Here is a 20813-nt window from a genome sequence, read left to right on the forward strand (position 1 = left end):
AGTTTTCCCTCAGAGTGAATAGATCATAGAATATATAACGTTTTCAGATAGTGGTACAGCAGTGGTCAGAGAACGTCAAGAAAGAGATGGAAAAAGTCGTTTCAGAAGGTGTGAATAGCTTCATTATTGATGTCGAGGGGGATGATGTTCTCTACCAGGTGAGACATATTCAAATAAAAGCCTGGTCGACATTTTGAACTACATCTTCCACAATTTTTTTTTCAAAATCTTATCTGTCTTTATCAGAAGGAAATGTTGTTGTCGCATACGTAATACTAAGTTCTGCACCAGTTCTTTGTTTAGTGACTTCATGGTTACTTAGTTCATATTGATAATGTTGAATTCTGTTGTTTGGAAGATCTAGCAAAAAGTTACTGGGCGGCTAGTGCTTCATTGGGCAATATCGTTTTGTTGTGTGAAATCGTTCCTGTTTTGCTGTAATTCGACCTCTGGCAAAAGCTGTTTGTTTTGTCGAGGCCTTGAACTGCCCCCTTGTCTTGAGCACCCAGTTTTTTCGTTAATGAGAGATGCCCGTCTTGAGCGGAGTTAGTGAAGAGCGCGTCGCATGTCCTTCTTTTAGTGGCACTTTTCATTGCTGAAGTGGATCTTGCTTTGCTAGGAACTGAGAAAAATTATTAAGGAGATAGTTCTTCACAGTTCAAGTTTGACACAACCTCAACAACTGGACATTTTTTGTGCTGCATATAAGTACTGTTTAATGTTTGTTTTTTTTTTCAAACAGACTTCCTATGCAAGTATACTTGTGGAAAATCTTTTATTCGGATGTTTTAAGTAATGTTAATTCACTTGTGTAAGAGCTAATGAAGCAAGAAATGCTTGAAATGAAACAAGTGAATTCACATTACCTGCAGATCAGCTCTAAATCTCATTATAAATACATACATGTGGATACAAAGAGCTGGCTAAGCTTTTTTCAGCACAAGACTCATGTATTTGAGAGTTCGAAAACAATCTTAACAGTATAAACTTCAAAACCCATCCAATCTCTTATGATATCTATCGCTGGTCGTAAATTGCATCGTCGAAGCGTTCTGATCTATAGTTCATGAGATCAGTCACCATCGTGAGTGTAGATTCACAGTTTTAAGATTGCCTCTGTTCACAGAATAAGCGGAGAAAGTGCATTTACATTCCAATCTTCATTTCTACAGCGGATTTTTAGAGAAAAAAAAGTACATCCTCAAATTTTTCTTGTTCGTTGTTATTAATTGATCATTTTTGAATTTTTCATTTTAAATCTATCTCTTTCGTTCCTGTTAGCAATAATTTCATCCCAATTATCTTTCTATTTCTGGCTAGATCTTTCTACATATAGGGAACTTTTAACAGACTTTACAAGGGTGTAAATGTTTTTCGGATTGAATTTTTAGTCCTGTTTTGATCTCTATCCATATTTTTACTTTGCTTTTTAGGTACTAGAGCACTGCAGGATTCTAGGTGTTCACGCGCGTATATTGCCTGAAAATCGTACAATAGTCCCATATTTGGAGAGAAAAATGCTCGACTTGGGAATCACAGGACCTGAGGGATTTTATCAGTCTCGCCCTGAGGAGGTTTATTTTATTACTTTTTTTTTTTTTTTTTTTTTTTTTTTTTGAAATTGCTGTGTTAAAGGCATCACCCCACGAATCTGAGGTGGTGCAGATTTCAGGTGGAGTATTCGTATACGGGATGGGAGACTATGGAGAGGAGGTGATTCCGTCCATTTCTTCCTAATTGCCGTAAAAAACGGCCCAGAAGATGCGGCGCCGCACAGGCCTGGCGCGCTCCAGTCGAACTTCCTGTAGAAAGTAGTGCGCCAGAACGCCTGAAGCCGTATCTTCCGGGCCATTTTTTACGGCAATTAGGAAGAAATGGACGGAATCACCCCTCTCTCCATAGTCTCCCATCCCCGTATACGAATACTCCACCTGAAATCCGTATCACCTCAGATTCCTGGAGTGATACCTTTAAGCAGGAATGGAAAAGGACATATGCTATGAAACTTTTCATATCAGTTACATGAATTGTATTTCAGCTGGAGAGCGAACGTGTGAACAGTCTTTGTGTTCTTAGCCACCTGAGCAATTGCCCCGTTTCAATATTGTCGGTAAGTTTTTATCTTTTGATAGCGCTAGTCAGTTGTTATTGGTTTATTGGGTCCATCCTCTTACGCTATCTGTACTTGCGAAAGCTTTACATTTATCATTTTTTTGCGAGTGCCCTTTAAAATGCACTTTGAAGAATTCACGCTGAAACAGATTAGATTGCGTTCTCCTGGAGCTCAACGTATTAGTACAGGGATGGGGATCCACTCACTTGTTTCGCTAGTGTAATGCAATTCTAGTTCTAATAGTCCAATTCGAAGATCCATATAATGACTGCCAATAATGTTTAATATTTGTGAAATACTGTAGTCATAAATGGTAGTTCCTACACTTTGTTCAGTCAAAAAAAATCCATCAATTTCAGCCATAAACTCTGTAAATGATAGCGCTAAAATAGAGAACGTTAGGTTCGAAGTCGAGGCCGCCTTATTTAAAATGGATTAGTGGAGTTATTCAACTTTTTGCTAATTGCTATGAAAAACAGATTTTATGAATATTATCTTCTTTAATTCATGTATAACATTGCTGGATTTATAAGTGAAGGTTTTTCTAACTAAGTGTGTATTTGAAGGTGTCGTCAGCAGAATCATTATCCGCTTTGGAGAGGGCAAGAAGCACAGGCGCTTTGGCACATGCTGAAATTGCAAGCGCTGCAGTTGCTGCCGATGGAACACATTATTTCAATAAATGTTTGAAGCATGCCTCCATTCACATGACAGAAGTTCCACTGCGAGTTGAAGGATCAAGCAGAATAGTGTCTGCGCTTGCTAGGTAAGAATTGTTCTGTTGTCAATATCCTGCTCTTTTTTATGTTGTATATGCAATGAAGGCAAATTCGTGGGATATTGTTAGCATCAGTTGGAGGAAGCGTGACTGAAAGTTGCGAGACTAGTTGATAGTTTTTCACTTGAACATATACATCTGTTATCATTGAAAGGTACCAGTTTTAGCCAACCGCTCGCCGTCTGCACTTCTGGGCATCACGCTATCTCATCAGAAAGTCGTCTTTGCGCTAAGGACTTTACGAGTATGCCTAAGGTAAAATCGCAGTGTTCACCTTTTATCTAATCTTGACTTCCCAGAACATAGTTGTTCTCTTCAGGGAACGGTGGGTGTTGAAGAACGAATGTGTGTTGTGTGGGAGAAAGCGGTTCGAACTGGACGAATTGATCCGATGCGATTTGTGGCTGTAACTTCGACAAACGCAGCAAAAATGTTCAACATGTATCCGAAAAAGGTGAATCATTTGTTTGCTGAGTGGGAATACTTTGTCATGTAGACGAATATGGATTATCATGTATTAGCCCAAGCGACATTAAATGCTGTTGAGCAGAAAATATTAATTTGAACTTCAACGATTCAATCGTTCAAAATTTGCTGTTGTCCAAGCACTATTTTTTACATTAAGATAACAACTTTGTTAATTCTCTGTTTCTGCCGGTATTTTTTGTTCAAAGGATTGCTGGTGTGCGCACCTTTATTCTTTTTCGACTTTGTAGTCCTGGAATTTTTTGTCAGGACAAATTTGGGATCTTCATCAATACTTTCCTCCTAAACAGCGATTTTTCTTCTATTCTCTGTCCTGTATCTTTTTTCTTCCCACTAATTTCTGTTTACATTCAGTTCCAGCGTTTTTTCGATTTTATTCGAGCAGGTGGAAAGCTTTTGGAAGTGAAATCGAAGCTGGTTCGATTGGCAGATCGATTGAGTGATCGAATCAATCAGCTGCTTAGGAAAGGGTCTTGAGTTTTGACATAATTGATGCGTGATCATATGTCCAAAACAGGATTTCTTTATCTATGGTGTTGCTACTTTCTATTTTTCCCTTGTTTTGCGGCTTCCACTGTAATTGTTCCACTTTTTTTCTAACCGTAACTGAATACATTCTGTTGAAGATGCATGATCTTCGAATGGGCGGGAATGCACTTTTTTACGGGAAGTTTTTGTGCAAGCCTCAACTTCGGTCATCAATTGTTCGCCTATCATGACGTAGGGGATTAACAGTAATCCGTGTTTGATTTAGCGTTGTACAGACGGGTGAATTTTATGACTTGTATATTGCGTGCAAACACGGATCACTGTGCTGATTGAAAAATCTGATATGTGAATATATACATACATGCCTTGCATGAATAAGGAAAAGTCATATTGCGAATGCAAAATGTTTACATTGCGGAAGGGAACAATATTGCATGCGAACGCATGCCTAAGTGCAATTTCCGCGAAGGAGAAGAATCGATTTCTCGTTGAAAGCTTCAGTTTGGAAACCGCATACTCGAAAGAGAACTGCTGGAACAGAATATGGGTTTTCTGAAGAACTTGGAATGTTTTGAGTTTGATAGTTTGGGAAGGGGGTGACGAATCCTGTTCATCAGCTCTCTTGATCATGACAGAAATGTGCGGATAGCTTTTTTTTCAAAAGTTGAAGTTTTGATTAGTTAATTTTTTTTTGCAACGGGAGGATCTAATAATTAGCAAGAAAACGAGTACATACCGAAAGTGAGGAACCAAAAGGAGTGTCGAGAATGTTTTGGGGTAGTTGACAACAGTATTCGAAAAACTTGGTAGTAGTCTCAGTTCTTAGTGTATCTGAAAAACAGTACATGAATAGGTAGGCGAGGTGGTTTATGCTTTTATGGGTCAGCAATTATTGGTATACTGGTTTCAAGGATGTAGACGGAATTACTGCTCTCAAGTAATATAATGCTGGCTCAAACGGCCTCAGAAGTGTTTTTTTTTTTCTTGGAATTGTTGGAAAGTGCATAGTTCCACATTCTCGAAAAGTTTGGCATTGTTTTCTTCCAACTTATTCGATATCAATATTCGAAGAGTACTGTACCTAATGGTTTCTAAAACTCGCGGTTTTTGTTCCGATTCTTCTTTGTAACTTTTTAGAAAAAAAGGAAAAACGTTCATGCAGCTTTCTGTACCTCTTGAATTCTACCATGGAAGGATGTATTTGGTGTTAAGAATAGTTCAGTTTTGATTTGAGCAGCAATTTGTTTATTATTTTTTGAGGCACTGATATATTTATTTGAACATCTTGAAAATGGGATATGATCGTTTGTAAGAGGGTCGTAGTCCTAGACGTTCATTGAAATGAAAGTTTCTTTAGGAAGTTAAGTAGGGAAATTCGTTGTCGACCGCTAAAAAAAAAGGGGGGAGGTGGGATGGGTGGAAGGGGGGAGGGGGTGGATCTTTTGGTAGGGTTAAATAAACCTACGCTGCTAAAGCTGATGATGGTGATATGCTAGACTGCATATTTCTACAAATACAAATGAAATTTGGGTGGACCTTTGAGAAAAACAATTTTCTTCAATGAAAACGAAGTGGAGAACACCATTCTACAGTCTACTGACGTTAGTAATCATTGTTTTTTTCTTGGGAGTTTTTATAGGCAGTTTTTAGAAGCTTTCCAGACTTTTCCTTACGGTAGTGGTCGACTCTTGGGGTTTTTTTTTTGCATATCCATCAAAGAGACTAAGTGCAAGGTATGGGAATGTGACTATAAAGTTTGAATACGCGATTAAAACTAAAACATATTTATTTTTTACGGGTCAAATTAGTACTTATAAATGATGGATGGTAAGAATGAATGTATTTGATATTATGGGACTTGAGCATTGAAAAGAACATTCGAGTAAATATTTAACCAAGGTGTTTAGAAGTGTTCTTTCTTCCTGAGTGCTATTTTTCGTATGTGCTATAATCAGAAATCAAAACACCTTCAGAATAATCAGCGAGTGTAATTGAACTCCAAAACAAATATCTCAAAGTATTGCAGGGTCGTATTGCCGTAGGGGCTGATGCCGATCTAGTGTTATGGGATGCATCTGTTCGATGGAAGCTGTCGTCTTCTGAGCGACAGTCATCGGTTGACACCAGCCTTTACGATGGTTTGACGATCCATGCTCAAGTAGGAACATTATGCCATTCACTTGATTAATTAGCACGATTTTGTTAAAGGAGATGGCTTCGAGACTAATCGCCATTGAATATTCTAGGCTGCAGTCACGATTGTTGGAGGTCAAATAGCATGGAAGGACGGAAAAATTCAGGAAGCTAAGGGATCATTTGTTCAATTGGCAGCAAACAGTCCATATCTATTTAGTGTAGTTCAACAGAGAGACAAGGTTAGAGTGGTCGTTGACGAATTTGTTTGTTTTATTATTTGTGACCTGCATTATCTCGTTGCTATAAGTCCTTTATTTTAGATAAGTACAGCTGAGAAGGTAGATCGGGGGGACAGCGCAGCTCCAAATGGCATGCTACCCAAACGAAATAACCAGGAGCCATTGCACGATCGGCCAACGCCAATGAGAAAGTCCCATCTGGAGTCGAATATCAGCTTTGGTTAGTTTCGTCGCGTGTTGCATTACAAAGAAGTGTCACTAGCGGAAATCTACTGGATTTAGGAGAGGGCGAGAGCTGGCTCTTGCATCTGCATATATAATCGTCCTAAAAAGTTTCACATTCTTGCAAATGTCGTCCTGCAGATGTTATTCGGCGTGCAGTGTGTGAAGTTCTCACATCTATTTCGTATTAAGTTGGACCAGTGGTATATAGGAGCGAAAAAGTTAGTATATAATAGAAAACACTAAACGCTTGGGGACTCCATGGCAAATGTTTGATGAGATAAGAGGCACTCTTAGCTTTTACAAGTTATCATTATTTTGAAATATTCAAAATAGATCTCATGAAGATAGTCGTTGACACAGTTAGTGATGAAGGAAGAAGAATGAGGAAGACAGAGAATAGTCTTAAAACGTTACTTTTACATGAACTATTCTTTCAGAGTGGTCCATAGAGATCGAGATCTTAAGAAACCAGTTAAGAGTCAGTAAGAGTGTATGATTTTTTGGACCTCTTAAGAGGCCATTACGTGGTACTGCATGCCCTAAGTGCTGTGAGTTCGACCGTAAGCTCAACAGTCCAGTCGAAGATGGTATTCAACATACATAGCCTATCTCGTGCAGTCCAGCGACTTCCGGATCGGTGACAGATGGTCATTGACAAGTCACTGGTCATGGTCATTGACACCAGGAACTATGTGTAAACTTTGCAAAATTTGTAGCTCTTGCACTCTCCATTCAGAAGATATACAAGAAAATCCTGCAGCACACTCAATAGCCAAACATTATTCATGATAGTGTCTGACTATTGACAGTGTCATTGACATATAGCGTGGGATATTGAAATAGCGCTTTTTGTTTCTTGTACTTTCTTTTTCTTCCATTCATCCGCTTCAAACTAAAAGCTGCTAGAATTGATTAAGCTTGTGCTTTGCCAATTTTATAGAAGTCTAGAGGGGTGCATCCACTTGCATATAATTTATTTCCTTGATTTCTTACTTTAAGTTAACTCTAGTTTAAAGGCATCACCCCACGAATCTGAGGTGGTACAGATTTCAGGTGGAGTATTCGTATACGGGATGGGAGACTATGGAGAGGGAAGTGATTCTGTCCATTTCTTCCTAATTGCCGTTAAAAACGGCCCGGAAGATGCGGCGCGTGCACAAGGCTGGCGCGCTCCAGTCGAACTCCTTGTAGAAATAGTGCGCCAGAACGCCCGAAGCCGTATCTTCCGGGCCGTTTTTTACTGTAATTAGGAAGAAATGGACGGAATCATCCTTCTATCCGTAGTCTACAATCCCGTATAAGAATACTCCACCTGAAATCCGTACCACCTCAGATTCGTGGAGTGATGCCTTTAACAAGCGATTTACGGAGCAGCTAACCTTGAGCGCACTGCCACCTGCTTGTGGAAATAGTCAAAACAGTCGTGCGAGAAATGCAGACAAGAAGACATGCTACATTTTCTTCTGTAGTTTGACACGGACTGAGTTTCAGACTAGGCTGACACCGAGGCGTTGCAGATTGGATCGACGTCAACTGTTTGAATTGAAATCCCACATTTCCCACTTTTCTTATCTCGGTTATTAATATGGCATATGGCGCAGTATATGCACAATGTGAACTTTGACCCCAAACCGACATAAGAAGAAACTCTGAACGAGTGATCAATGACAGCAAAAAGTCTACGTTAAGCGTTTGCTTCGGTGTTAATTTTTGAAGTCATTGTACTTTTTGAAGATCTTCTTGTGTGTAAAAAAAATAGTCACCTTTAGTTTTTCTCCATGAGCTCCATATAGTGTGAAAAATGTCTTTTTTTTCAGGTACCGACAATCGACCTGCAACAACTCGCGTTAGAAATCCTCCTGGTGGGCGATCTACAGGATTTTGGTAATGAACAGAATCATCCGCCTACCAAACTCACCGTAGCAGTCTACTGCTATGTGCCCTGGACCGAATACTCTCTAGTGTAATAGGCAATTGCCGCCTTTCAAACATTGCCCCTCCCTAGTCTATAAGAAGTCCCATCTATAATCATTGACCCGAGAGGTGTTTCTTTTCCGCAAGTCTTAAGTTTTCTTAAGTTATACTTTTTTCACGCTTGTCATTATTGTGTGACCATTTTTGCATAACATATTTCTGAAGCATTTCCTACGGATTTCTCCGGTCGCTTAATAGTTTTATCAACTTTTTCGACTTACCCATAGTGGATTTAAAATAATAAAAACTGATGAGTTGAAACTCAGTTGTAGCTGCGAGCTTATTTTTTTCACATCCTTTGTATGTTTGCTCCAGTCCATTCTTCTCATAATCATATAGTCAGTTCCGCTTCGAATCTCATTCCTTTTAATTTTAATTTTGTTCAGTTTTCTAAGTGGGATAAAAGTTTCCTTCGTTTTCACATTTGGGATTGGTTGGATGTATTCATTTTTTTCTCCGAACCTCGTATCGAATAATCTTCTAAAGGAACACGAAAGAATTAGGTGATTCTGTTCTTTTATTAATTTGGTAGAGAGGTATTTATCGAGAAGGAAATGTTAAATTGGAATAAGTCTCGCAACATTTCATGCATATTTACATAGTTACCATTGCATTCTCAGTTACCATGGTTTGTTTTTCTGGAAACTCTTTCCCATGTTCCGTTGAAATTGCTAAGGGTATCGCCGTTTCGGTCGTAATTATGTAGAGGAGTTTTACTCTACTCTGTTGCTTGACGTACTGGAATGATTAAGTCATGGGAAGAAAACTTAGATGTTGCAGCTATGGCGCTAAAAACTACGTGGAAGGCGCTGGCAAGAGAGGTTTACTTTCTTACGGGGAAAATTCTTGAAAGGACAATGAAACATCCTAATAAGAACTCGTTCAACTTTTATAGTCTCATATTAGTACGCATAACGTTTTCGAGCACACTGTAACCTCGTAGGGAACGCTGTCAACTCATCCTTAGTGGGTTACGGTAGTGCTGTTAGTGATCAGCAATTTTAATATCCAACATTCTGAAAAAGTGCTATTATACCTGCATGCTATGTATGGAGGGTGTTGTGCATGCAATGATTTATTGCTTACCAGTCTGAACGTTCTGCTAAAGCCGCACTTCAGAAATTCAGTTAACGTAGAATGCAAGCTTAAATTGACATGAACACCACCACCATCCAGATAAGGATGAGCTTGCAGATCACTAAACTGCTAACTACTACATAAGCAGCCGTCTACATCCATGTGTTCAGTCTTTGAAGAAAGGATCCGCCAGACATGGTGAGGGTAACCATCGGCATACGGAAGCGTACATTTGGATGCTACATTTGGATGTCACGCCCATGACACGGTTCACAATGTTTCATTTATTTTGGAACAAAACCGCTTCGAGTTATTTAGCAGTGGTTATGCACAATAATCCAGCTGATTCTAATTTCTGACGTCGTCGCGCAAGCTCCCGGCGTGGAATCTCTCGGTGCATTTTGGTGTCGAAGCCGTTGGACGTTTCTCACCCCACTCCGTCGCTTTCCAGCACCCGCACACGAATTCGACGCCGTGGGATCCGTCCCACCCTATTTTATCGTTTTCTAACGCCGACGCACTAATTCGACGACTTGGCAACCGTCTCATTCTTTCTGGAATTTCAATGAATTTCCCACACACGTTACGAAATAAGCTCTTATTATATAGCATAATGTCACGTGTTCAGTCACAATTTCACGAAAAATAGCATAAGTAGTATTCTTTATTTAACTGTGTTTGTAATGCATGAAGAAAAATTAACTATAATAATTAACAAAGAATGAATCGAAGGAATTGTGCCGCTATCATTTTTGATAGCGGAAATCCATAGTAAATAAATGTAGCACAATAAGATGTTTGAGGGTGGTGCACTGATTCTATCCACTACAAACCGATTGGTAACCGTCAAGTGTAGAGCGGAGATCGGGGTCAGTTCCTTCATTCATTTCTCGACAAAGCCGTCTGCTGTTGCGGAATCGTTGGTCCATAGACAATTGTCGAATGGATTCTATCGGTCACAACAGTTGTTTCAAGGTGGACAGCTGGACTTACGACATCAGTTGCTAATGAGGATTTATGCAGATCCAGTTGTGTTCTAAAAATTTAACTGTTTCTGTCGCAGTAACCAGCTACGAATTGTTGAAATATGTGGAGAGGATTGAGGTTCATGCCGCAAAACATGAGAAGGCTTTTATCTGCATTGAAACAAATGGTTTCGAGAGAATAGGAGCATCGAAAGTTAAAAAAATTGCTGGTAGTTCCTCTTCCCTAGTTTTTAGCAATTTCTCTTCACATGGATTTCTTGTTATCGCTGATGTTTCCTTTCGTCTTTTTTTTTTAAATTACGGGTAGCATGACCGGATTTTCAACGATTTCTGCAGAAGCTAAACATCTGATGGCTATTTAGAAACTTACTCGTATGAATGGCTCAGTTGTTACTAGGTTGTGTACCATACCATATGTACTATTTCAGTTAATCTATTTATTTTTCTATTTCAGTGATCAAGGGAAAAAATTTTAAATTTTTTTGATGCTACAACCAGAATAATTTATTCCTCATTGTTCAGAAACAATAGAGACCGTTCGTTACTGGGACATGTCGAACCCATGACTCTAGGAATGGCACTCGCACTCAGAGGCAACATACCACGAATCTGACAAGTTGGGGGAATCCACAATCCGAAATCCAGTAAAAGTTAGAGATAGGGTTGAAGATTGCGAGATCCGGGATGGTTCCGCTTATCTCTCTCTAATCGTCGTAAAAAAACGGCGTGGAAGACGACACGTGAAACCAATGAATAGGTTGCTGAGGCAATCGGAACGTGTACATACATAGAGGAGCGTTCTAACGTGCCTCGTTGGAATTCACGCGGTTCCCACGCCATTTTTTACTTCTATGATTATGGGGAAATGACCAGAACCACCCCGGATCTCGCAATCTACAAACCCATCTCTAGCTTTTCCCGCGTAGTCGCTCACCATGTCAGATTAATGGCAGCGTATCACGATTTTGACGTGGTGCGGAACCCACAGAGAAAGCAGAAGAGTTCAGATACTAGATTGCGAAAACCAGCGTAGTTCCGCTTGCTTTCCTTAATAATCGTAATAATGGAGTTGGAACGGCTCTAGTTTCTACGAGTTTCGTTAAAAGGCGCACCTTTGTACCACTCCTCAACAAGTTATTCATTAGTTTTACCTGTACAGGCTGATGAGGACGCATCATTGATCTTTGACAGCTCGCACATGAACGTGGCGCATTGCTACTGATTGAGTGGGGTAGAATGCTGTCATTCACGCTGTTTTTTTAAATGACGATAAGGGAATATTCTGCAATCTCCTATTCGAACTGCACTCTTTCGCTGGGGGTTCCGCATCACGTCAAAATCGTGATAAGCTAGCTACCTTTAATTACTCGGGATGTTGAAGAGTTCTATGTTCGAGAATTCGAACTAGATATCTTCTTACCTTAAGTGGTCCTGTCTTTCTATAATCCCAATCTCCCACCAACATTGTTCTATGAGCATTTTACAATCGGACCTAAACTTCTCCGAAATGAACAGGTAAAAGAAGACGAAATATAATGAGTTATCGACTTCACACAATTTTTTATGGCCTGCGCTCAAAAAAAGTTTGAATTTCTGTTTTATATGTTAGGTTTCCGACTTATTTTTTACGCACGCATACCCTTTACAATTCCATAGTTTCTTACTACACATTGATGATCATCTGTCGCTGTATTCACCATGTCTATCTCAGTTTTCCATCTTTCTGAGAGAATTGCAGTTCCCTGGGACCAGAAGCTGAGGGGCTCAGGCTCAGCAGCGGAAGAACAACTCGACATTTGAGATTGAGGGATTTGAGGTCACTGCGAGAATTGGACAGTTTCTGCATCGGGGGCGCCTAAGTGCCCAAAACAAGTGGTAGTGGGAATTTGGGGAAGAGGATGGGGCAACGTTTCCCAACCCCGAGCCTCAATTTGGCAGCGAGCAGCATGCAGCGATTTATTGTCTCATTGAAAGGTGAACGTCTTGGTCGCTTTTTTCGGATTGCAGCGGCCAACGCGCGGAGCTGCGACGTGTGGACATTGACGTTGACCGTTTGGTTGAGGGCAGCAGGTCCTCTTCCCCACGAGTCTTGCACGAATTCCCATGTATGGCAAGTCGTCGAAACGGAAGCATCCCTCGCCGAAGCCATAGAACCCGTTGTTGAAGGGAGTTGATGGGTAGTGGTCCCCTCGCATAACATTTCGATGATGCTCCCCCTGAAGTGCCTTACGCCACTTCCACTCGTGAAGAAGATCACTCGATTCGATCCATTTGTGTCACTACGGTAATACTACAGAGACAAGGCGTTCTTATATACCTTTGGATAGGAAGTTTCTAGAACCACCTAGTTTCCAAAAGTGCAAAAGTTCGACTTTCCTTGAATCTTGGTATAGAGACCTAGTTTGTAACTGGATCCCTAAGAAAAGAGGTGTGTTGTAACTTACAATCACTTATAAAATTATAAAAAGCCAACTTAATAAATGACACTACGAAATGGAATTCAGCTCACATTGGATTAATTACACTCGATTTAAAGCAAATAATGTATAAAAAATGCGGGTGTTGTGCATTTGGTAAAAGGTTCAGCTGTGACTGCATGATCGATCATTTGTTTGGAACCACCCTAATCCCAACCAAACCTTTCATCATTCTGTGGTCAACAGATTGGTGTTAGACTTGCCTGGGAGGATAAAAACGCTGACCTGACACATCGGCCCGCCCTCGCAAGTCAAAGTACACGCGCGTTCATAAACCTCAGAAGGTTCTCAGATAAAGTTGAACGCGTGGGAGCATTCTCATAGGGATTGAACGCTGTGCACTTTATCCTTTAGCTTATAAGTTTCATGGCGGACACCCTCAACTCTTGAGATCTACTCAATACTGAGACTTTAGGTAGAACTAAATTGTTTTGTGAAAAGAATGTAAGGAATTTTGGGTGATGGATGTCCAATATATTTTACGGCCAGTTTAGAGTGCTTAGCTTATGGTGAGTTTGTTTTTTGCGGTTGCAAAGTCGAACAGATGGAAACGCAAAGATCATTTTCACTTATCATCAGATTCAAATGAAATAGTTCTTCTTACATTCCTTAGAATACAATCAAGCTACGGTGCCCTTATCACGTGAAAATCAGCTGACAACTCAAAAATTAATTCAATTGAACTGCAGAAAAAAGAGAAACATTACGGGATTAGCTCACTACGAACTGTTAGTAACGAAATCAGAGCAATCAAAATAAAATATCATTAAAACGTAGGTGCAAAAAGTTGAATTCGTAATAATTGAGCGATTTTTTTTTTCCGTGTTCTAAGCGACAATGAGCAAACATCGCTCAATTTTTGTGGCTTCAACTCTCTACACACAAAGTTCCAAGAGATTCCACCTAAAGACCTTAAGAAGACGGCCCAGCAATGTAAAAACCAGCATATTTTCTTTGAATCTCGTCGTCTGCGTTAAAAAATTAATTGTTCCATTCACGTGGAGCCACGCTTCCGATTTTTGCCGGAAGTGCCCTTTCTTCAATATGAAGCACCTCTTATCGAGTGCACAAAGCCAGCGAAGGTCGAAATTTTAAGACTAAGTGACATTGAGGGAATCTTTGGTGTACAAAATTTCAAATACATATACAGTTGATAAAATGTGAGAATATTTTCCCATTAAAGTTTTCAGAAACTACAGCCACAGTTGTATTAAAAGGAATTTTCTGGGAAATAGGCATAAAAATCGGGTGGAAAAGTAAATATTGGTGGAAAAAATCCGTTTAATTGTCCAAGTAAAGAAATAACGAGTATACCTTGTAGATGTCGTCGAAGAATGCGACTCACTCTTCCAATTATGACATCGCACATATTAAAAAAAACAGCCAACAACAATGTTTATTAGATCAAAAATAAGACAACTTGTTGAAAAATTCAATCTAATAATTTAATTAAATTCAAGAAAAGGAGTTTCATGCGTAGTCGGGCATTTCTTCAGAAAATTGAGACGTTATCCAGCGCTGCTTGGTGTGTGCTCTACCATTCGCGCAAGTGCTGAGCTCTGACTTCACTGAGTTTTCAGTGGAAATTTTTAGTGAAAAAGCACAAAATATAATAATATGTGAAAGACTGTGGTTAGTCGAACTTTGGTGGCTTATAAAACTGCCTCGTGATGCCTTATTTTTATATAGAGGACGAAGAATTAACTTTCCAAATGACAGCTGGATTCCAGAATCTACAAATCGTTGCACTACACCCATACATACAAACCTACGCCCACATGTATATACCATTTTTTTACACAACACATGCATTCAACTTTTATATTAGTGTATGCACATTTCTGAGCTGGAGTATAGCAGGAATATGCTTGTAAGAATTTTTGCATGTTCTCTTTTCACTATGCTGTAATTTTCAACAAAGGCTTACTTCAGTTAGTTTCAAAAGAAACAGAGGAAATATCTTTTGATCTGAGTGAAAACTTTGAAGAAGTTAAACTCTGTGTCCTAGAGGGTGGAAATAGAAGTCTAAAGAGACCTTCCTGGCCTCCATAATTACTGTCATTTGCAACAGAGAGGTAGAAACAAACCTAAAACTTTGGATGAGACATTTGTTGCGTTTCACAATCTTTTCCGGAACCTCAAAAACAATCACAAACAACTCTTAACCACTTGTTATTCACATGTTTTGGCAGTGTGAGAACCACACGTAAGCTGCAACTGCAAATGTTCTCGGAGCGGCTGATTTATGATGGCCAGAGATACTCGTTCGGGAGCAGACCACTGGGAAGCCACGGTTGCTGTGTGATCTCTCTTCAATCGATTCTTTCAACTTTAAAATAGCTAATGAATCTAATCGAATCGTTGCGTGACATCTTTGAGTGTGATCCGCTGTTTTCGATGTTCCGTACATGATTTCTACTTCAAGAATGTCCATACTGATCAAAAATGGTACTGTGGTGAACGAAGATGCGATGTTCAAGGCGGATGTCCTTATTACGGATGGAAAGATTGCGTAAGCTCCTTAAAATATCCATTTTCACAATCTATACTTATTTAAAAACTCATATGTATTTTCAAACTCTGAGTCATTCAGGCAACTTCAGACTATTTCATTTTCCATTATTCTATAAGATTTTTTTCTTTCAATTGCAGAGGAGTCGGATCACCCATAGCTACTGGTGATGTAAACATCCAAATTATTGACGCTACGGATAGATTAGTGATCCCAGGAGGAATCGATCCTCACACTCATCTACAGATGCCGTTCATGGGTGAAGTGGCTGCTGACGACTTCTACACCGGTACTAGAGCTGCGGTGGCCGGTGGAACTACCATGGTTCGGTATCAAGCTTCTTGTTATTATTATTACTTAATTACCATGGTAATTTATTATTACTACCATTTCTAATCATTGAAATATACTGCATTAATTTTACGAATTGAAAAGTAGATTTTCCGATTAGAAGTTCACTTCGGACGTCCCCATAACTGTGTTCTATAAACTTTCGAAGCAGGTCCGGGAATGCAAAAATAAAAGAGCACGTAATATTCACCACAACAAGGATGCAAATCTCTTTACGTTCATTCAATCTCGGATAACACAACTTTGAAAAAAAAATGGCTCCTATGTACTACATGAGCTAAGACCACCCATTCGAGTCTATAGAAATGAACGGTGATTTTTTCGAGGAAATTCCTGAAGTGTATTAGAATTTCCGTCAAACATGTTCTTCTAAGCTGCTCAGTTCCTCTTTTACGATCCTTTTCGTACAATTTCTTATTACGAAGTGAGTAGACTGTAATTCGGCAATGCAAGGGAGACTGCAGGACTCATTTCTTGAAAAGATTGAGACTGGAGAGCAAACTCACAGACAGCAAAGAAAATCCAGTTTCTCAAAAAAAAAAAAAAAAAGAAATCCACTTCAACACCCCCGGAATTCTTCAACCGAGTGACCGCGAGAAATGTTTGATTGGGTTATTGCATAGGTAAAAGGAAGCGTTCGCTGTGCAGAGAGAGTACTTGTGTTCCGGCAAGCGCGTCGCGGTCACCTGGTTGTAGAATTTCAGATCACCCCACGAATCTGAGGTGGTGCAGATTTCAGGTGGGGTATTCGTATACGGGATGGGAGACTATGGAGAGGGGGGTGATTCCGTCCATTTCTTCCTAATTGCGGTAAAAAATGGCCCAGAAGATGCGGCGCCGCACAGGCCTGGCGCGCTCCAGTCGAACTCCCTGTAGAAAGTAGTGCGCTAGAACGCCCGAAACCGTATCTTCCGGGCCGTTCTTACGGCAATTAGGGAGAAATGGACGGAGTCACCCTTCCCTTCATAATCTACGATTCCGTATACGAATAATCCACCTGAAATCCCTACCACCTCAGATTCATCGGGTGATGCCCTTAACATAATTTATCCATAACTTGGGAGCAGCCTTTGTACTCAATATGTAAACAGAGCCAGCGCTCTGAAGATTCCAATTCCCTAGTTGAGGGCAAACATCAAACTATGCTTTTTACATCTACTTTTATATTATTATTATTTATTGATTATTTTCGCATAGTACTAATTACTGTATTACATTTATTGTTACATAGTATTAATGTCTCAAGAGCTGTACCCATCTCAGAAGGAACCTCGTCCAGTTAGTAAAGGAACTGTAGCACCTTTTCTTGTTGGGAGTAATTAATGAGAACTTTACATTCTATTTTTACTTTATTTTTTCACTTTATATTCATTTATGTTTTCTGTAGTAATTCCTTCCTATTTTCCCTTCCTCTTTCCTAATTTCCTATTTCCTTCGTTTTGTTTCAAAATCAATTCTTGTCCGCTCTTAGGTGATCGACTTCGTAATTCCATCGAAAACCATGCCTCCTTTGGCAGCATACAAGCAGTGGCGAGAATGGGCCGATCCGAAGGTGAGCACACAAAAACATTTGACGGCTTTTTGTTTGTCTTTACGTAAAAAAAGATGTGAAATAATGGGAACTACTAGCGAATCTCTCCCGTAATTTTCCAAATGAACAGTAACAAAAAAAATTGAGATATCATTTTGTAGATCTAACACGCTTTGTAATGCTCCATTCAGTGTCCGTGCATCAGAGAAAGTAATAACGGGGCAACAGAACGTTTTTATCATAAACGAAATTAAAAAGAGGATGAAGATCCCAAAAATCCCACAAGTCATTTGTTTGTTTACACTGGATTCCGACTTACTTTTTTCTAGTATTATTTCTTGTTTTCATTTTGGTTCTTATGCATCATTCCACTATTTTCTGAGAAAGTATTTAGTTAAGAAGAATCACAAGCTTCTTATTCATTATTTCACTATTTCACTTAATAGTTAACTTAGATAATGAGCAAAACAGCGTGATTGGTTAAACATTAGTGAATTTCATTATTTGGAGGCATAGATGGAACTCTATTACTCCAACTCTTGATTAAATGTTATGTAGCACTTTAAAAGACCTCGACATACGTATTTTGCTTTCAATACTGTGAAATTTCTTCATTACTTTACTGGTTTCTTCTGTATTCCAAAGAAATTTGAGCAAGTGTGATTACGAGCTTCTTTTCATAGGTGTGCTGTGATTATGGATTGTCCATGGCCATCACATCCTGGAGTCCTGAAATCGAGAAAGAAATGGAGGAAGTCGTTAAGCCGGAATTCGGTATCTTCTACTGTATTCTCAAACAGCTTTAACTTCAGAGAGGACTCGCAAATTTCAGGCGTTAATTCTTTCAAATTTTTCCTCGCCTACTCTGGAATGTTTATGGTTCGAGACGAGGAATTCTATCAGGGTAGGAATCGTAGCACCATCATAAATTCCAATTTCTTTGCGGTCAGAGCTGTACTCATTTCAGGAATGCTCACATGCGCTCGAATAGGTGCTGTTGCACGAGTTCACGCTGAAAATGGTTCAGTAATTCAGGAACGATGTAAAGCTCTACTCGAAAAGGGAATAACTGGACCAGAAGGTCATACGCAAAGTCGTCCTGAAGAGGTTCGATCGAGATTTTATGGGTATTTCCGATACCTCAATTTATTCCCCGGATTTTGCAGCTGGAAGCGGAAGCAACTTATCGAGCATGTGTGATGGCAACACAGGCCAACTGTCCTCTTTATGTGGTGCATGTGATGAGTAAAGGAGCTGCTAAAGCAATAGCAGAGCACAGGCAAAAAGGTAGGAGATTTAAAAAGATGAATGCTAACTTGAGAATTGCTTTGCAAAGTGTTTAGCTGGTAATTTCCGGATGTAATAAAGTTCTTCAGTCCTCACTGCTTTTTTGAGATCACAACGCGCACGTATTACAACCAAAGGTTGAAGATGGCGATCACTTTGCCAACAGCAGCCGTATCCTTAAAAAAACAGCGGAGATGAACCCCCCAGAAATGTTCTCATTTCAGCAGCAAAAAAAAACAACAGTTGAGTGGAGGGGAAATGATTGACCTACCTGACTCAGTGGACACGTTGGTATTATTCCCTGACGTAGTTGCTATATCATCGGCGAAGTGTGTGGATTTTGGGCACTCTACACAACTCTCTTGATCTACACCACGAACTCACAGGAAATCCATTCATTCGTTACTGTTCCATATCCTGCGAGACTAAAAGGCAGCATACGAACCTACAAAGCTGACGATGTTGGTACCTCTCCACGAAAAGATGTGGTTAAGACTATGTTTACCAGAAATGCAGGAAAATATGAGCCCACCGGCCGACCGCATGATGTTCGCGGGGTAGATTTTTCTTCGCACTGAGGTTGTCGCAGCACCTCCTCGGAAAGAGTGCGGTGTAAGGAGCTGCGCTTTACGTCCTACGACTTGAGCTGACGAAAGAGCCGGAATGGCGATTTTCTCTTCCCGTGAATCACACGAGTACGCGGCCGTCCTTATGCGTCCACTGGAATCCAAAACTTCAGTTTTGTCTCTACGATATTATGAAAAAACCTACGGAAATTCCACTGGACGAGCGGAAAAGGTCAAGCTCGTGAGGAGGTCAGGAAGATATCAAAGCAAATGCGAAATCAAAATCAAGCGATTCTTTTCCAAATGTAAGTGAAGGGGAGCCTCCTTTTAAAACCGAAGAATCTGCGGGAAATGTAGTCGGGTCAAAACGAGATGAATCACGAGTGTAGTTGCGGTGCAATTGCGTACGCGCTCGAAACGGCGCGGTGGAGGCAGCAGTTGAAACCGTGGTGGGACCGTCGCAAACTGCAGCGATGGCTGGTGCCAGCAAGGGTTTCACCACATTCCTAGCCGTTACGTTCCACCGAAGTGCCTCGAGGAAAGCCGCGTACGCACTTCATGTCGTTTTGACCCTACTATATAATAAACTGCTTAATCTGAGGAATCTAACTATTACCGTCTCTTAACAACGGGAAGAACAAATGTGAGGTCCACATTGGAAACCCTAGTATACCTGTTACTCCTGTTTGCTTTCGCATATAACAGAGTCTGAGCAAAAAAAAAACGGAGAAAAGGAGTAGGAACCCGAGAAACAGCAGAGAAACGGTCCATCATCTTTGCACCTGTGGTGAGAAGGCATTATGAGCCACCGCATGATTCTCATCTCTGAAAGGAATTTTTCGCATTTTTTACTAGTTGTACTAGCGAACATGTCCACAGTACACTTCTCTATACTCTTTCCAGTTTTTCAAAAACATCATCTTATACACCAGTCATCTAAATCGATCTCTATAGAGGCTTCGTCTGCCTCTGTGTTGAATGCTCGTGAAATCCATACGAATTCTATCTTCATACGCAAAGTTTGAAGGTCAAAATTCGTGCAACCCTTCTTTAGCATAGCGACTGCTGCCTGTTTGTCAAGGTCGAAGACAACTTCCTCACTGACCAGATGTCTCGAAAATGCTTGTAGCCTTGAAAAAAAGTTCTCCAGCTGTACTGGATGAGCCGAGTAATTCTTGTGGGAGGTTAATTGAAGGGGATATTTTGTTATGCTTGTCTAAATATAAAGCTGGACGTACTTCAAATTTAGTAGCGTCCGAAAATCCCCTAATACCATTAATGGACTTCCCTTCAAACAAATACCTTCGTTCTTTTCCTATTCTGTTAAAAAGCTGCCACAACAGGATTAGTAGTTTGCATCCCTTTCGCTTTTGCGTGCTGGTCGTAGAAATCGAATACCTCTAGATCGTAGTATCGGCTATAGTCAACAGTTCATTCCTTTGTGTCAATAATAGCTCCTTTTGTCGAAGTTGTCTGGGGCCCACTCCATCAGAGAAGTCAAAATATTAAGGACGGTTGAATTGAATTCGAATAGCCTGGCAAAGACAAGATTAGTGAATATCGGCTTCGAGGATGATGATGGAGCC

General features: G+C 40.1%; 2 protein-coding genes across 4 annotated transcripts in view; one reads left to right on the plus strand and one right to left on the minus strand.

Moving 5' to 3' along the window:
- The window catches only part of RB195_001066 (uncharacterized protein), a gene marked incomplete at both ends in the record, with an annotated part of 35600 nt that overhangs the window by 11870 nt on the left and 2917 nt on the right, over positions 1 to 20813 (plus strand). The window contains 18 exons of one of the 3 annotated variants that reach the window (XM_064197671.1): positions 48 to 158; positions 1434 to 1574; positions 2039 to 2110; positions 2680 to 2879; positions 3059 to 3146; positions 3211 to 3345; positions 5893 to 6024; positions 6113 to 6241; positions 6323 to 6461; positions 8284 to 8350; positions 10369 to 10386; positions 15406 to 15492; positions 15633 to 15816; positions 17315 to 17395; positions 18058 to 18148; positions 18207 to 18278; positions 18342 to 18481; positions 18541 to 18661. In XM_064197671.1, the coding sequence (XP_064053551.1) occupies positions 48 to 158; positions 1434 to 1574; positions 2039 to 2110; positions 2680 to 2879; positions 3059 to 3146; positions 3211 to 3345; positions 5893 to 6024; positions 6113 to 6241; positions 6323 to 6461; positions 8284 to 8350; positions 10369 to 10386; positions 15406 to 15492; positions 15633 to 15816; positions 17315 to 17395; positions 18058 to 18148; positions 18207 to 18278; positions 18342 to 18481; positions 18541 to 18661 (2008 nt within the window). Of the gene's footprint in view, positions 1 to 47; positions 159 to 1433; positions 1575 to 2038; positions 2111 to 2679; positions 2880 to 3058; positions 3147 to 3210; positions 3346 to 5892; positions 6025 to 6112; positions 6242 to 6322; positions 6462 to 8283; positions 8355 to 10368; positions 10387 to 15405; positions 15493 to 15632; positions 15817 to 17314; positions 17396 to 18057; positions 18149 to 18206; positions 18279 to 18341; positions 18482 to 18540; positions 18662 to 20813 lie in introns of those variants that run through there. The other 2 variants (XM_064197669.1, XM_064197670.1) reach the window with 2 other exon arrangements.
- RB195_001067 (uncharacterized protein) lies at positions 12359 to 12703 on the minus strand (the record flags this gene model as incomplete). The annotated part of the gene is made up of 1 exon (XM_064197672.1): positions 12359 to 12703. The coding sequence occupies one exon, from the start codon at positions 12701 to 12703 to the stop codon at positions 12359 to 12361; it is 345 nt and encodes a 114-aa protein (XP_064053552.1).

Source organism: Necator americanus, chromosome IV, assembly GCF_031761385.1.
Source record: "Necator americanus strain Aroian chromosome IV, whole genome shotgun sequence".
Taxonomy (NCBI): Eukaryota; Metazoa; Nematoda; class Chromadorea; order Rhabditida; family Ancylostomatidae; genus Necator; species Necator americanus.